Source organism: Glycine max, chromosome 15, assembly GCF_000004515.6.
Source record: "Glycine max cultivar Williams 82 chromosome 15, Glycine_max_v4.0, whole genome shotgun sequence".
Taxonomy (NCBI): Eukaryota; Viridiplantae; Streptophyta; class Magnoliopsida; order Fabales; family Fabaceae; genus Glycine; species Glycine max.
Window position 1 is genome coordinate 11027749 of NC_038251.2, and position 17736 is coordinate 11045484.

The 17736-nt window shown below is 35.1% G+C and overlaps 1 protein-coding gene across 2 annotated transcripts in view; it reads right to left on the bottom strand.

Annotated features, from left to right (window-relative positions):
• Nucleotides 1-17736, bottom strand: part of LOC100787467 (E3 ubiquitin-protein ligase UPL6) — a 35748-nt gene that overhangs the window by 1499 nt on the left and 16513 nt on the right. Inside the window, exons 6-22 of one of the 2 annotated variants that reach the window (XM_006597624.4) lie at nt 16007-16189; nt 15124-15306; nt 14687-14753; nt 9132-9250; nt 8730-9031; nt 8283-8379; nt 7784-7924; nt 7223-7306; nt 7060-7146; nt 6759-6899; nt 6534-6659; nt 5635-5733; nt 5040-5107; nt 3550-3616; nt 1904-2074; nt 1487-1576; nt 962-1042 (exon numbers count right to left, since the gene is read on the bottom strand). In XM_006597624.4, the coding sequence (XP_006597687.1) occupies nt 962-1042; nt 1487-1576; nt 1904-2074; nt 3550-3616; nt 5040-5107; nt 5635-5733; nt 6534-6659; nt 6759-6899; nt 7060-7146; nt 7223-7306; nt 7784-7924; nt 8283-8379; nt 8730-9031; nt 9132-9250; nt 14687-14753; nt 15124-15306; nt 16007-16189 (2106 nt within the window). Of the gene's footprint in view, nt 1-961; nt 1043-1486; nt 1577-1903; nt 2075-3549; nt 3617-5039; nt 5108-5634; nt 5734-6533; nt 6660-6758; nt 6900-7059; nt 7147-7222; nt 7307-7783; nt 7925-8282; nt 8380-8729; nt 9032-9131; nt 9251-14677; nt 14754-15123; nt 15307-16006; nt 16190-17736 lie in introns of both variants that reach the window. The other variant, XM_003546252.5, reaches the window with a different exon arrangement.

Below are 17736 nucleotides of genomic sequence, written 5' to 3' on the forward strand. Positions count from 1 at the left end.
AGAAGAGATCACACGTCAGAAAAGAAAAAAAAAAACTGTTCAAGACCAAAATGGTTGACCTTCCCATCAAGACATAAAACATTTCTCAAAAGGTATTTAGACTACTAGATAAATGGCAAAACTAAAAAGCATAAGATACAAGATATGCAAATGCGTTTTCTATATGGAAAAGTTCTATTAAAGTAAAATTAGGGAGAGAACAAGATATCCTCCAATGTGGTGTGGCAGAAAGAAAAAACACATTGGATGCAGTTTCTGTGAAACACCAACCAGAAGATATAAACACAACCAGATCATGTAACAGATTTAGCAAGAGGCCCCCTTAATGATGTGATCACTATGCCCCAACCAAATGCTATGCTCTGAAGTCTAAAGGGTTGTAAGGACTAAACACTGTCACGAAAATTGTCTCCTTATTTTTACCAGGACCCTTGGAATGAGGCATCAAAATTGATCCAATGTTGAATGGCAAACCTAGTGATCAACAGGAACTCCAAATATATTGTTCCAAAGGAAAGTAGTCACCTTACAAAGTTACAGTGCAAAAATAGATGCCATATTGTTTATGAGCTTGTTGAATTTAGAGGGGATGATTTAGGATGGAGTTACTTGAGTGGAGAAGGGAATAATTTAGCAACAACTATATGTGTGTGTGTGTGTGTTCAATTTATAGATTAAGTGGGTACACTATTTCCTAGGCTAAGAGTAACTTAATTGATTGATTTAGATATCAATAGAAGACAATTTACATTTCTCTCAAAATTTCTCTAATTTCTCTCTCTCTCTGAACTCAGTTTCTCATTCTCACTCATCTCTCTTCAAAACCTAATAATTAACTATATATATGAAAAAACTAAGCAAAAGATCAATCTCGGGAAGTTTTTCATTTAAGAGTATAATTTGAATGTTTCTTGCCTTGCCATTACTCACTAAATCCCCACATAAATACCAGAAAGCTTACACTATGATAACCTCCTGCATAGTTTGTATGCTGCCGCAAATCATCAACATCCAAGCTGTCAAGTGAACCTGATATCAGAAGCTGCAGAAAACAATAGTGTCAAACAAGTTGAGTACTCGATCACATTGAGACACAAACTACAAATTCTAAAAAAAATGAAGAGCTAGTTGAAGATTGAATCCATTAAAATTGGCTGTAAAAAATATATATAAAAAAGTCATCATACTAATGAAGTTCATCAACAAATAGGTAAAAGAGGTCAAAAACACAGAAGCAAAGACAAGGAAGTCAAGGCATACTTTTCACTTCGTAATTGTGGATCATACGGAACATAATTTGCAACTATAGACAAAAGATAGTTATGTACACGACCCTCTCACAGTGGCAAGGGTATATTATGATATGTAGGAGAAAATGATAAGCATCCGGTTGTTGAACAGACCCTTAAGACCGCCATGCAAGAGCAGTTCAAATGATAAAAGCATAGCTTTAGAGGCCTAAAAGTGGCTCAAGATAGAAGAAAACCTGAAGTTCATGCTCATTAAACATATCAATCCAATCCTTCTGAATAAGTTGCTGAAATCCTCTCAGGAAATGAGAACTTTGTTGACGTATCTAAAAAAATAATTATTTTTAGTATAATGGAAGCATAAATACAGTCACAGTGAGATGAAATTCAAATTGAAACAAATTTAAGCCTTGTTTGGATAAACTTCTCCACCAACACTTACAGGAAAAGAAAGAGGTAAAATGAATCAAAATTTTCCCATAAATTAAAATCAAATTATGCACTTCAACTTTTGGAGATGCTAGACAAGAGAAAGTTAACATGCATAAATTGGTTTTAGTTTAAGAGAGAAGTTTGACTCATTTTAACTCTTTATTTTTTCCCCTCCTATATATAAGTGTTTATTTAGAAATTTATCCAAACTAGACCTTTACCTGAAAATTCAAGCGGTGATTGGCTACAAGATGGATAAAAGTAATGACATTCTCATTGGTGACACGAAGGTTCTTTCCCCCTGGAAGCAGCTCCTCTTCTGTTTGCTCTCCATATTCGTTGTTTACTATAACAAAATATAGTTCCAACTCCGAAATGTCACGCTCATAATGCTGTTAGTCAAAACAGAATCAGTGGGAAAAGATTGAAACACTCATTGAGAAAATTAAGGCTTCCCTACAAGTAATCTATCACTAATTCCCAAAGTGATTGTGTTACAAACCCCTCACCCCTAGTTCTAATCTGAGGACAACATAGTGTTAGAATATCTTAGATATTTGTGGTAGTATATCACGTATTATGGTGTGATACTAGGATCAATTTGGAGGAATGTTCAGAAGTCAGAACTAATCCAGGACTGGATATCCATAATTGGAAATTTAGGATTGAATTGTTTGGACTGTCCAGACAAAATTCCACCCCTGATCCGATAATTCTTAGAATTCTTAAGTAAAAAATATCTAAGATATTCTAACATATAGCAATGTGGGACCTCCTGCAAGGAAGTGGTTGTTTTTCTAGGAGATATTTTTACTGGCTTTAGTAGTAAGCATAGGTACATGCTATAGCCTATTAAAGATAGATAAGAAAGGTATGAAAGAAATAAACCTAATAATTTGCACAACACATTTCAAAAGTATATGTATTGTTTTTTTTTTTATGTATATATAAATTAGAATATTTTATAATTATGCAACAATTAATATTTTTAAGCAAAGACAAAATTGAGCTCCAATGCATAGGATCATATCATCCAACGTGTTTTGGCTTCCCAAGATATCTGCACTTCCCAAGATATCATCACTCAAATTTGTGGAAACGATGGATTTTACTCCAAAAATGAGTTAGCCAATCTTATATTGTAGATGCCCTTAATCAAGTTGCAGGAACCTTGACTCTCTTGTGTAATCATCATTCAACCCTCTCTGTTCTGGTTCTTCCCTAACTATTAACCCTCTCTTTTTTCTTCCTTCACTCTTCTGGCTCACTCCTATCTCTTTGGTTATCTTCTCTGGCTCTCTCTTCTGTTCACTCTCTCTTCCGGTTCTGAAGTTTAGTGCATGGCTCCATTTTGTTGTTTAGCCACATGCTCTTAGAACTTGTACAAGAGCTTATAATTTTCAATTTAAGTTACATGTTTCCTGTAATTTATAGATTAGTTTTCATTTGTTTGATCATACATATTATGTTCATAGGCATAAATGGTGGCAATTTGTGTTACAATTTTAAGATTCCTGTTACAATTTTACAACATTGAAACTAGATTTTGACAACCTTGGTTTTTACCATTGAAATTTTAGTGCATACTATATATGAATTCAAGAACCTATGGCTTGACAATTCAACATGGTGCCATCATAGCCCTTCTTCGCTGTGTGTGTATTAAAAATATTATGTCAAGCTATATAGTTATAATAGTTTTTTTTATATAGATTATACATATGCAAGTACAATCTTGAGCTGTTTTTCATTTGCAAGAGACCTTGTTCAGTCAAGTAGTCACTAGCATAAGTAAAGTAATTTTGTTGATAGTTTTCTCAAGAATGAAGTAGATGCCAGAAAATGAAAGCCAAAGAAGTGATATTACCTTTAGAAAGATAAGATGACGATATAATTCTGGGTCCAGGGAAGGCAAGTCATTCAAATAGTTGTGCCTGATACATGGGAAGAAAAAGCATAAGAAAGCAGGAAGTATAGCTTCCTCATATAACATTAGCACACTAATCTCTAATCAAATTAATGCATCTCAAATTAGTCATAATTTCTCATTCTTTTTCTACATATGCCTAGGACATTTAAGCATGTTTCTTTAGTAATTTGCATAGTTTTATATTATTGCTTCATGTTATTGTTCTTTTTTGCTAATTTTCTATATAGGAAAGAAAAATCTCAACCTTTAGAAAGATGGAAGCTGATTTGGAATGAATGCAGGAACAAAATAGGAAGTTAGAGACCACCACACCTCCAAATGGAGAGCACAACACTTGTGGAAATGAAACATCCAAAAATTAATTAGGACCTCTTAATTGATATATTTAATTATGTTTTTGGGTCAAACTCAGGAACCATTATGCTTTATTATATTTTGGGCATTCTTTAGGGTCCTTCAATTTTTATATCCTAGGCCTGCTTTAGAAACCCTACATATAAAAAGGTCTTAGAAACTCTTAGAGGAGACTTTTGTCTCTCGACAGCTAGGTTTTCTATTCTCTTTCTATATTCTCTTTGTTCTTGAGTTCTTATAAATTCCATGAGGAACTAAACTCCTTTTACAGTCCAAGGTTAATCAAGGCAAAGATCTTGAAGGATGACGAGGTCTAACCGTTCTCTATCTCTTTCTTTTTTGAGCATTTATATTTCTACAACACCTATTACCGAATTACTATTTTGTTGGTTGCGCAAAACAGTCCTTTGTCAAATTAATAAGATAGTATAAAACAAATTAAGACGGTAGATCTATAATTGTCTATTAGTCCTAATAATTGTTGGTAAAACAACAACACTAATGTAGAAATATAATCTTGTCTAAATGAACCAAGCCTGCATGTTTGTTGACTAGAATTGGGTCTCTTTAGTACTTAATGCTATTGATAGGTTAAATCCTAAGAGTTTATTTAGGCTTGCCTATAGGTAAGAGAAATAATCAACAAACTTGGTTATCAAGAAAGTAAGAAGAGATAGGTTTTAAAGCTTGTTAATAACTCGAATCAATTTGTTTAAAAGGAAAAGATATGCAAATCAATGATAAATCCTAAGAACCAAAGCTAAGTTTCAACTTGGGCTAGAGTTTTCTCATCATTGAATCTTAATCATCTTTTAGTTTTGCCTATTGCTTTAATTATCATTTTCTTTTAAACTCAATTACTATTCACACCCTCCCCCCTTTTTCAAACACAGGATGGACTTCTATGCATCGCATGAATGCTACCAATTGTGAATCTCAAACATCAACATAAAGCATCAAGAAGCAAGTAAACAGATGGATGGAAACTCAAGATTTGAGCATGGAACAATCTAAATTTAAATAGGGGGGAAAAACTAACTAAAGAAGACAAACCAGAGACACCTAAGTCTTACTTTTGTTTCAATTTGCTCAAAAAGAATGTAGCAAAAGGTAAATCAACCAGAATCCCTTCAAACATAGCCTGCAAATGTAATTCGAAAGCATGAAGTTTGGTTCTAATCAAGCAAAATAAATATAGGAAAAGAAAGCATATACATAAATAAGGGATACAGACCAATGATCCACGTGACAAAGAAGATTCAATAGCCATCGGGTGGCAGATTCAACCACTATCCAAGGTCCCACCTTATTTCAAATCACTTGGGCCTAACTCAACACCAAAACTAGATAAAGGGCGGAGAATTGTCAAGCCTTATATGGAGTATTTTGGCCCTATTCCTAGCCACTATGGGACATCTTAACACACACACCTCTTGCACCAAGAACTAGACATCTGTGTGAAGTTTGCAGGTTTGTACTGCAGGTAGCCCAACATTTAGGCTGCATAGGCTATGATTTCATATCTGAAACTTAACCCCAAAAAGCTAGTCCAATAGAGGAGGATTGCCTAGATCTTATAAGGATTATTTTGGCCATATTTCAAGCCAATATGGGACATCTTGACACGCCTTATTAAAGAGACAGGGAGGAAATGGGACATAAACATACCTTTGCAAGAAGAGTACCAAGAAAATGGAAAAATTGGAGATGTTGTTCATGTATCATTCCTGATCCAGGATTGGGATAAAGCAGGTAATCTGCTGTTTCCTGGATTCAATGATGTTCAGAATTTCAGATTGCCATAAAGCAATAAATCACAAGGTATGAATATAAGGACTATCAAGGAAGGAGTATTAGCTGAAGCAATGTCCAAGCAGACATTTCAAAACTCAAAAGCTTATTTATTTCTGTAATATTTTCAGTGACACAATACAGACACAGTTAGTCATTGTTATCTGGCATAATAGCATTTAATAGTTATATATTCAAACTTTAGCAAACAACTGCTCAGTTTATTCACTAGAATTCTTGTCTTTCACACTTCACTTTTAAAAGTTAAACATTCCAAACCAACCACCCCACTGCAACCATATTTTCACTCACGGATATATCAAAAAGCTTCAATTTGCTGCTCAAGTTCAGCTACTGTGTTGAAATGAAAGTACTAACACATTGTCAAGGATCAATTCTTCTTAAAGCTTAGGCTATATAGTAGAGGGTCATGTTCTGTAATGAATCAACTTATCCCAAAAGGTTTGCCAGGCAAAAGAACATGAAGAGTTTTATATTTAACAGGCCCTCCTACACAAGAACCCTTTGGACTAGAAGCAAGGATAAATACAATGCACAAGCCTACTTTGTTGTCAAATTCAACTTTTATTTAGAAGAGTGAGGGTAGTAAAATTCAAACTCTAGACCACATGATCATAGAGGCTATGACAACATGTCATGAAGACGTGAACCTACTCTCCCAAAAGCTTAAGCTATTAGGTGAAATGGTTTTATATCTAACAGTTGTTATATCTTAACAAACATGAAACATAAAATATAAACAATATTCATATGACCTTAAATAATCCATACTGCACATCAAAGGCAGCACGTGTGATGTTCTCCATGAAATCTTTGAATATTCCACCTCCATCTATTCCAGCCTCTTCAACTCCCAATTCATTGACAAAAGCCACACGAATCTGAAAATTGCATTAAAGGATGATTTACAAGTTCCCTTCTGAAGACCAGGGAGGAAATGGTTAGTAAACATGAGCATAGGCCTTAAAAAAGGACGTTACCAATCCTCGAAGGTCATCTTCTGACAACTGACTCATTTGATTATAAGCATCTTCCAAAATATGATTCCGCCGTATTCTGAACCGGTTTCTAGTATAAACAGCCTGAGACCCATGTCTTTGCCTTGCAGCAGCTAGTTGAGACTGATAAAACAATAAATAGACAATAGTTAGTTAATGAAACACACCAGTGGCATAATATGATATGCTGAAACTCCAAAGTTGCTCATTACCATCCACTTTAAATCTGTAATACAAAAATAACCCATATCTGAATCAAATCAAAATTTACTGAGATTCTTACAGTCAAAATTTTAACCCTGCTAGTAAATGGTATCAAGAAAGCAGCCTGCTTCAAAATTTCATTTGCTTGTGTATTTTCCATAACAGCCTGCAGAAATAATTTGCACAACTGACAATTAAATTTCTGTTCATATTACCCTAAATATCAGTTGTATAGGAAATACCTGTGAGATAAAGAAGTCATTCACCCCATCAGCATGGAAGTCAGTAGGGGATGTAAATTGTCGTCTGTTGTTCCAATCTTGCAGCTAGGGGAAGAAATTCAAAAGCAAATTAGGAAGAAGATAAAAGAAAACAAATTCAGATGCATATGGTTATTGGTAGCAAATGTATACTGATGCCTTTTCAAAAAAGAAATACCAAAGAACTTGTAATTTGCATAAATATTAGAAGAGTAAGGATAACCTCAATATCCTTTTTAATTAATAGTGTGAAAGTACCACTACCGAAAGGATAAGATATCCTTCAAAGTGGAATAAGAAAAATTAAACAATAAGGGAAAAAGAATAAAAGTGCAGTAAGGCTGTCCAATCTCTCTGAAACTCCCTTGAAATAGTTATAGCATAGCACTATAGAAGCAATAAACATAAACCCATCCCAAAGTAAAGCATTAGGAGATGCCCTTGAAGATACACAAAACATCATAATATCATGACATCTTCCAAGTTCAAAGGAGAGAAAACATGAAACTAGATATACAACTATGATTGTTTCTACTGTTCTACCTGGGACAGAAGCTCTGACACTACAATGCTAACCCTCTGTTGAATCGCTTCCGACTGCTTTTTAATAGCTGGGCTAACTGGAACAGATTTTACTGAATTAGCAGACGTGGTATGATTCACCCACATTAGCTGCCACAGAGCCTGCAGAAACAGCAAACTTCTAAAACTAATTGCAACTGCAAAGTGGGATACATTTATAAGGGGCATTTTACTAAAACCTTAGGGAGGCTTGTGCTATTATTGGTCAAGACACCAATTTTCCAAAACGTAACTTTAGTCCAATTCTTTGGACTCTTATATACACATGAATATACATCCTTGAAAAAAATTGATACAGTTTATTTAGATCTTTCTTAAAGTGCAAGGAAATTTTTTTCTCTCATTTTAGCAATTTGTGATAAAAAATAAAAACTTTTTTCCCCTCAGGACTACGGATTTCAATCTCTCAACTTTCAACAACTTGTCTCACTAAAATAGGCATTCCATTCCAAAACATTACCTGCCTTAACAGAATGATAAGGCTTCTAATATCCTTCAGTGATAGCGGTTTCTCCTGCTCATAATATTCTTCATTATCAACTATCATGAGCATGTGCCTGATAAAAGAAAAACAAGTTATGATATACTTCAGTTGAAAGAAAAAGAACTGTATAATTAATTGTGTGTATAATACATTTTCTAATCTTCTTTTATAGGGTAAACAACTATGCTTAAAAAGGAAATACAGAAATAAGAAAAATAAGGAAATAAATATCAAGATAAACATTTTGGACCCCTTAAAATATCTATGATATCAGGTATTTACAACAACTTCAATCATCAAGCTCACGCTAGAGTTACTAGACTATGATTAGAATTAAAAAAAAATTCTTAGTGCACGGAGAGAATAGTTCATGCATCAATACAAGCATTTATTAAACAAGTCAACAGTATAAAAGATTCTTACTTGTAGACAGGACAGAATACAGCAAGAGGCAACAGCCAACCAGGTGCATCACCTGAGAGGTATGATAACCGTTCAGACAAAGATGACCATTTTTCATTCTCATGGCACCGTTTCATAAAATTCCAAAGTATAGGAACAAGTTCAGTTCGGTAGGCAAGCACAGTCATAATCTTTTCGAGTGGCAAAGTATTGAAGATAACATATAAAAACCCACAAACTGCACCAACAGCTGCAACCTCCTTGTCATCTGGCTCATGATCTGAACTATTGGCAGATGAAAAATCTCCAAATAATATATTTGTCTGCATGTGACAAGAATAACAATTCATTAATTTTTCAAAATAAATGGTAAAGAAAATTTTAATGACACTTGATACAAAAATCATTTGCAAGATGGTATACCAGTTGCAAAAGGAAGCGAGTATCTATGGCATTGCAAATTTGTTGATTCAATTTCCTATCCAAAGCTACTTCCATGACTTCATCTTCGCCAGTCATTTCATCCTCAGCAATAGAAGAACCTGAAATTAGTCTTCCCAGCTTAAAAAAAATGGTAAAGAGAGAATCATACCACATTTACCAAAAGAATTATAAATTTAATAATTATGATTAAGTACAGTAACCAGGCTATGTTCAAGTCTAACAAAGAAACAAAACCACACTTATTTTTGCATTGTAAGTTGACTTCTCTATTATAGATTAATGTGTTTGGGGTTCTACAAGGAAGTATGCCCTTACACTTTCAAGCAGTTTCTAATTAAACTGTCAAAATTGTGTTACTTAGTGTGTATTTTAGGAAAGTTTATATTTTATCCCTTATTGTATTTTTATTCTTTATCACAGCTGTATATTGCTATTAATACTAGGATTATGTATTTAGAAAAATCCCATAATTATAGGGATTTGTCTCCCTAGAATTAGTTGTCCATATTTCCTAAAATAGCCAGCAGACTCATGTACATATAGGTCTAATGACCTCATAATTCTATATAGAAAATAAAATATTATTCCTTCTAAATTTGAGATGGTATCAGAGCTCCTAATCCTTAGGAGCCTATCACCGTGCCTGAAACCCTAAGTCACAGCCCTCATTGCTCGCAACCTTGAAACTTATCGCAGCCTTCATTGCTGCCTTCATTACTCATCGCAGCCTTGATCTCACCCATGGCTGAAATTGTGAATCATGTTCCTGAAATAGGGGACAAATTCCAGATTGCTGGAGAATTGCAGAATATTCATTCTGCTTATCGGTTAACTGGAAAAAATTATCTTAAATGGTCTCAACTCATTAGTACCATATTGAAGGGAAAAGGAAAGGGCAGTCACCTGACTGATAATGCCCCTGATGAAAAGGATGCCAAGTTCAAATCATGGGATGAAGAAGACTCCATGATCATGGCATGGCTGTGGAATTCAATGGTCCCAGAAATCAGTGATACTTGTATGTTCCTTAAATCAGCAAAGGAAACATGACCCTTCCTTAGTAAACTGGAGAAGCCCACAGGTACGTGCTCCTTAACATATTCTGGTAAGTTTCCATTTTCTTTTGGACTTAATGTTTCAGATACCCCATTTACCTACTATTGGATATTAGATTCTGGAGCCACAGACCACATGGGCCCTTTACCCAAATACTTCTCCACATATTCTCCATGTCCTAGCAACAAGAAAATTTCTACAGCAGATGGAACCCTTATAACTGTAGCAGGACAAGGAGAGGTCCAAATAAGCCCATCCATAACATTAAAAAATGTCCTTCATGTTCCTAAGTTGTCCACCAATCTGATTTCTATACAAAATCTCACAAAAGATCTCTCATGTAATGTTGTTTTTTATAGCAATTCTTGTATATTACAAGACAAGAACTCGGGGAGGATGATTGGACATGCTAGAGAATGGAATGACCTATACTACATAAAGGATCCTAATATGCCTACCATGAGCCACTCTCTCATCTCTGAATCCACCATGACCAACAAAGAGAAAATTCAACTATACCATTGCCGAATAGGACATCCTTCATTTCAAGTTGTAAAAGCGATATTTCCTTTCTTGTTTAAGAATTTAAATGTGGGGAGCCTGCATTGTGAGGTGTGTGAGCTTGCTAAACACAAGCATGTATCTTTTCCCATTAGTAATAAGATGAGTCTTTCCCTTTTTCTCTTGTTCATACTGATGTATGGGTCCTGCTAATGTCCCTAATATCTCGGGTGCTAAATGGTTTTTAACCTTCATAGATGATTGTACTTGGGTGACTTGGGTTTTCTTATTAAAACAGAAATCTGAAATTAGCTCTGTTTTTATTCAGTTTGTCTCAATGATTAAAAACCAATTTGGAGTCAACATTAAGAGAATTAGGTTAGACAATGCCAGGGACTACTTTAATCTTGTGCACAACTCTTTTTGTCAAAAGGAAGGGATAATTCATGAGTCTTCGTGTGTTAACACACCCCAACAGAATGGGATTGCAGAAAGAAAAAATGGGCACTTATTAAACCAAACCAAAGCCTTGCTTTTTCAAAATCATGTCCCTAAAAAATTTTGGGGGGAAGCCCTCCTTACTGCCACCTACCTAATCAATATGTTACCCTCAAAAATCATAGAATAAAAATATCCCATGCAAATCCTATTCTCATTCTACCCACACTTGGACCCTACAAATAAACTCCAACCTAGAATATTTGGGTGTGTATCCTTTGTACATGTTCATAGTAATGAAAGGGGAAAACTGGATCGTAGGGCTGTCAAGTGTGTATTCTTGGGGTACTCAACCACACAAAAGGGATACAAATGCTTTCACCCTCCATCAAGAAGATTCTATGTGTCAAGGGATGTCACCTTCAACGAACAAGAAAGCTACTTTTAGCAACCTCATCTTCAGGGGGAGAATGTAATAGAGGAAGATGAGCCTCTAATGCTTCCGAATATGACATTTGGACCTAAAATTGGGACAACTAGTGCTGCTGTACCTGAAACTGAAAGAAGTCCAAATTCAGCAGAACAATCCCCTGATTCAACCGCAGGACCTGCACCTCAACTTGAGACTAATGATGAAAAATTTGGGAAAAATCTGGTATATTCAAGGAGACAAAAGGCCATTCCAGATTCTATCTATGTCCAAGAATCCGATCCACCATCATTACATGAGGTAACATCTTCTAATCCTATAAATAATTCTAATGAGTTTGTTGCTGAAATTTCAGAAGTACAGGTGAACCAAAACCTTGACCTTCCCATTGCCCTTAGAAAAGGAACTAGAACATGCACCCAACAACCACTTTACTCTCTATCAAGTTTCCTATCCTTTAAAAAATTCTCTCCTATCCATAAAACCTTTCTCACAAACCTAAACACTACACCCATACCTTCCTCTGTATCTAAAGCATTATCTGACAGGAAATGGAAACAAGCCATGGAAGAGGAAATGGAGACATTAAACAAGAACAAGACCTGGGATCTTGCCACTTTGCCAACTGGAAAAAAACCAGTTGGGTGCAAATGGGTATACACCATAAAGTATCGAGCTGATGGGACCATTGAACGTTACAAGGCAAGGTTAGTGGCCAAAGGATTCACTCAGACATATGGAGTGGATTACTTGGAAACATTTGCCCCAGTTGCTAAGATGAACACGGTCAGAGTAATATTGTCATTAGCAGCAAATCATGATTGGGACCTGCAGCAGTTTGATGTGAAGAATGCATTTCTACATGGAGATCTTGAAGAAGAAATATACATGGAGTTACCCCCTGTTATGATGGACAAGTTGCTACTGGAACTGTTTGCAAGCTAAAAAAGGCTCTATATGGGCTGAAACAATCCCCGAGAGCATGGTTTGGAAGATTCACCAAAGTTATGACAAGTTTGGGCTATAAACAGAGCCAAGGTGATCACACTTTATTTATCAAACATTCAGTTTCAGGGGAAGTAACAATATTACTGGTGTATGTAGATGATATTATAGTAACTGGGGATGACAAAAGGGAGCAGTAAGAGTTAAGTCAATGCCTTGCCACAGAATTTGAGAGACATTAGAGAGACTTAAATATTTTTTGGGAATTAAAGTGACCCATTCTAAGAAAGGAATCTTCATATCTCAACAAAAATACATCACTGGCTTGCTTAAAGAAACAGGTAAAACAGCTTGCAGATCAGCAAGTACTCCAGTTGATCCAAACATAAAGTTAGGAAGTGCAGAGGAGCAACAAAAATACATCACTGACTTGCTTAAAGAAACAAGTAAAACAACTTGCAGACCAGCAAGTACTCTAGTTGATCCAAACATAAAGTTAGGAAGTGCAGAGGAGGATATTGCCGTGGACAAGGAAATGTATCAGAGACTTGTGGGCAAACTTATTTACTTATCCCATACTAGGCCAGACATTGCTTTTGCTGTAAGCTTAGTCAGCCAATTTATGCACCAACCAAAGGAAGCACATTTACAAGCTGCCCTTAGAATTGTTCAATATTTAAAAGGGACTCCAGGAAAAGGGATTTTGTTCAAACGAAACAAGAGTGTAAATCTTGAAGCATATACGGATGTAGATTATGCTGGGTCAGCTGTGGATAGGAGATCAACTACTGGAAACTACACTTTCCTTCGTGGAAACTTGGTGACTTGGAAGAGCAAAAAACAAAGTGTAGTAGCTAGATCAAGATCTGAAGCAGAATTTCGAGCAATGGCCCAAGGAATATGTGAACTTCTATGGCTGAAGATTATATTGGAAGACTTAAAGATAAGGTGGGATGAACCTATGAGGTTATATTGTGACAATAAATCTGCAATTAGTATAGCCCACAATCCAGTGCAACATGATAGAACCAAACATATTGAGGTGGATAGACATTTTATCAAAGAAAAGCTAGACAATGGCTTGATTTGCACTCCATATGTGTCCACCCAAAATCAACTTGCAGATATACTCATCAAGGGGCTGAACTGTATCAACTTTGAAAGAATTATATCTAAGCTGGGAATGGAGAACATTTATTCACCAGCTTGAGGGGGAGTGTCAAAATCGTGTTACTTAGTGTGTATTTTAGGAAAGTTTGTATTTTATCCCTGATTGTATTTTTATTCTTTATCACAAATGTATATTGCTATTAATACTAGGATTATGTATTTAGAATAAATCCAATAATTATAGGGATTTGTCTCCCTAGAATTAGTTGTCCATATTTCCTAAAATAGCTAGCAGACTCATGTACATATAGGTCCAATGACCTCATAATTCTATATGAGAAAATAAAATATTATTCCTTCTAAATTTGAGATAAACACATTAAAATGTTTGCTGGTAAAACTAGGCTGTGATGTTATGGTGCTAGAAGTAATATAAAATCATTCATGTTCCTTCACTAATAATAACTTAACCTTTTGGTTTGTTGGTTCATGACAAATGGCAATGTGCAGCCCCCATGAATTTTGTTATGCGATAGAATTGTATTCTTGGCTTCTATTAATTCTCTGCCTATGGTTGTTACTTGATTTAAGTTAGTTTCTGTAACTAATATGCAAACAGATTAGAAGAATTTTAGACACTTGGGGTTGCCTCTTTATTTTCTCTTTTACCTTCTTCAAGGATTACCCATTGTCGCCTGAAATGTAACTGCCTTCTTCCTTCCTAACTGTTAACATATATCTGTATATATTTAGGATTAGGATTGTTTATATCAGGAAATGATTATCTATCCCTTGATTGTAGGGATTATTTCCTCATTAGTCTCCTTAGGTGTATATATATAGTTATAATTATACCCCATGATAGTCAATAAAAAATTCAGAAATATGCTCACTACACTAACAATACATTCTTCCTTCTTTTATCCAAAAAACGAAAGATAGAAAGAAAATAAGAGAGATGAAAGATGATGTTGTTCAATATAAGGTTAAAAAGAAAAGGATTATCTTTAACAAGAAAACTTAAGTGTGTGAATAGAAAGCATACTCTCTCTACCATCAGATCTTGTTAGAGATGGGTGTGATTCCAGCAAAAATGTAATAACAGCAGCAAGGTCTATGGCCTGAATAAAAAACAAACACAAATTAACTTAGGTTTTAAGCATAATTTTCAAACTTCAATCACATCAAAGATTAAAACAACCACCAACACAGACATGTTTAGGGGCAGGGTAGCTTTGCCTCATCAATGCTTTCTATCTCCTCAATTAGAATTTCCTACTTTTAGGAGGATTTCTTACCCTTCAATCTCTCTGCAATCTTATTTTATATTTAATATTGATGTATTTATTCTTTATGAAAGGGGAAAAACATATATATCCATTGAGACACCAATCTTTGACCAAGTCCTAGATAAGTCATGAAGTGAAATATATGTAGGTTAAACTTAGAATAACAATAACAAACGGCATATTGTAGTGAATATCTCCTTACCATATCAAAGGAACAGTCAGGTCGAGACAAAGCAAATCCACCAGTTTCTAATATATTTCCAAGAAGACAGGCATAGGTAGGAAATTCATCTGATATATCCTTAGGTAGAGAACTAATCAGATTTGGCACCCATGTTGCCATCTGATGAACGTAATGTTGGCTCAGGCCCTGTTTTGCAAATACCTGAGTACCAAAAAATAATCCATTTTTTTCACAAGACTTGTTAAGGTTGAAATAGTTCTATAACATTAACAAGCACACAAAGGAAAATCCAGCATGAAGGCTGGCGATATGAAAAGACAATAATATTATGGACATAAGCAATAAAAAGGCAAAGATAACTTCATTTTTAATCAGTTCGAGTTATCCCCTAATCCCCTAGATTCTAATTAACATGCATAGGTCCCTAAGCACACAATAAAGATTTTTTTTTTTCATATTGTCCTGTTGCTTTAGTTATGCATGGCAAATTGACCTTTTCCTTCAGCTTTGGTTTACTGGGTTATATTCTATATCAGTAGATTTCACATTGAAGATCCATCAATGCAAAGAGAGTTTATAATGTCTGGTCGTATGCACTAAATTATTTAATTTTCTGTATTTCAACAGGGAGAAATAGAAGGAATTTTAAAGGAGTTTAAAATTCACTGAGTAAAATTGTTGATACGGTGCCAGCAAGCTTTCTTTCAGTGGTTTCCAATGAATTTCATCATGCAATATTTCTCTGTTAAATGCATAGATCCTTTGAACTGTATGCTATCTTTCTGGATTTTAGTTCCCCCTTAATATTTACAAAACAGATACACATCTTTGATGATTAATAGCTCTCTTCAACCAATACCTATCACACAAAAGGATATCAAATAGGTAGTACAATATATACCTGCTTTAAGTTTGGAAAAACATGCCACAAGAAAGGAATTGTAAGAATCTGTGATGAGAAGCTATATAGTGGATCAGTATGTGAACAGATACATGGCTTCTGACCGATGTGACACATTACAACAGTAAGCACACACTCCAATGATGATCCCTTTTCACTGTAAATACAATTTTCAGCATTATCCTGCAGTAGACCATTTAGGTAGATTGTGTGTTCAAGTGAAGCATTATATGATAGATAAAACGAATATCATATGAAATAACAAAACTATAAACAATCTGATTAGCATTATGACATGGATGGAATATAAGATTCAATTGTATATTTGATCCACTGCCTAAGAATTCATCAATTCAATTAATTTTACACACTGAAGAATAACTTAAATGTATATTGAATAAAAGTTTCTTCAAACACATTAACAACTTTCATTAATCAATATAAAATAAGATTTGATTTAAATACAAGCGCGTTATGAGTTTCAGGGTCCTTTGAAGGACATATTCTCCCGTGACCCTGGTTTTTTATAACAAAAAAAAGGAAACGAAGCCAAATTTAAACTACATTATTATTTCCCTTGCTCATTCCCATATTTCTAAAAAAATGTGACGATCTAAGAAATTATTAAAAAAAGCAAATAACTGAATTCTGAAATTTGTTTAAAATTAAAATATATATCATAAATTCAAACATTTTCACGCATTCGCATATAATCATTTTTGAAAATCAGTGATATGCTTTGGTTCGGTTAAGGTTTATCAGTTTGGAAAACCAACCATAATCAGGTTGGACAAATTGAAACTGAACTGAACCAATCATCCAATCCAAACCGGAGAAATGCAATCATGTCGACCCGTACACACTTACACCCCTTAATAATACATTAAATTTCACCAATGCCTGTTGGTGTAAGTGGCAAGGAGCCCAGTTCCCCTTATGCATGGTTTTAGGTTTGAGTCATGTGAAGGGAAGAATATGCACCAAAAGAACTTTTCCCCCTTAAATGGATCCACTAGACCACAGTAGTCAATCACGCTCTGTAGCACCACTATAGTGGCATTGCGGCTGTGGATCACTCCATTGAACCCGTCATAACATAGTTTAGTGTTGGGCTGGAGTGGCGTGAATCACGGCCATTGAACCCCCTTTATTTCCCCCTTTTTCTTCTCCCTTTGAACGATGACATCTGGTTCTGTTTAAGAGGGGGCAATCTTGAGATTTTGCCCCCCTTTTATTTAATTATTTTATCAGACCTTATTTTCCCACTCTTACTCCTTTTGATGCTGGCCACTTGTCTCTTTGACTCAAACCATCAGACCCAGAGCTCCCAGGTGTGTTTCCTGCCAAACCATGGCACTCCAGTGGAGTTTCTGACCAATCCGTACAATGTGGAACTCCGGAACATTGTCCTCTGGTCTCTCTATGTTCACATCTTTAGATAGATAACCTCCTTACTTACTTTTTTCTTTATTAATTTTATATTACTTGACTCTTGCTGTTATTAAGCACATATATAAATAAATAAAAATTAGAAAGCAGTCATCCTGCTATCCACTATCGCACTCCGCGCTGAATATTGACCACTTGAATCTGCTTTCCACACCCAGTTGTCTAGCCGATGTGAATGGATTAGACTACCTTCTATATCCCCCAAGAATCTAGCAGCCATGTCAATTTCATTGTCAAACAAAGATCTCCTCTATATAAAATTCCACTCCCAGCTTGCATCT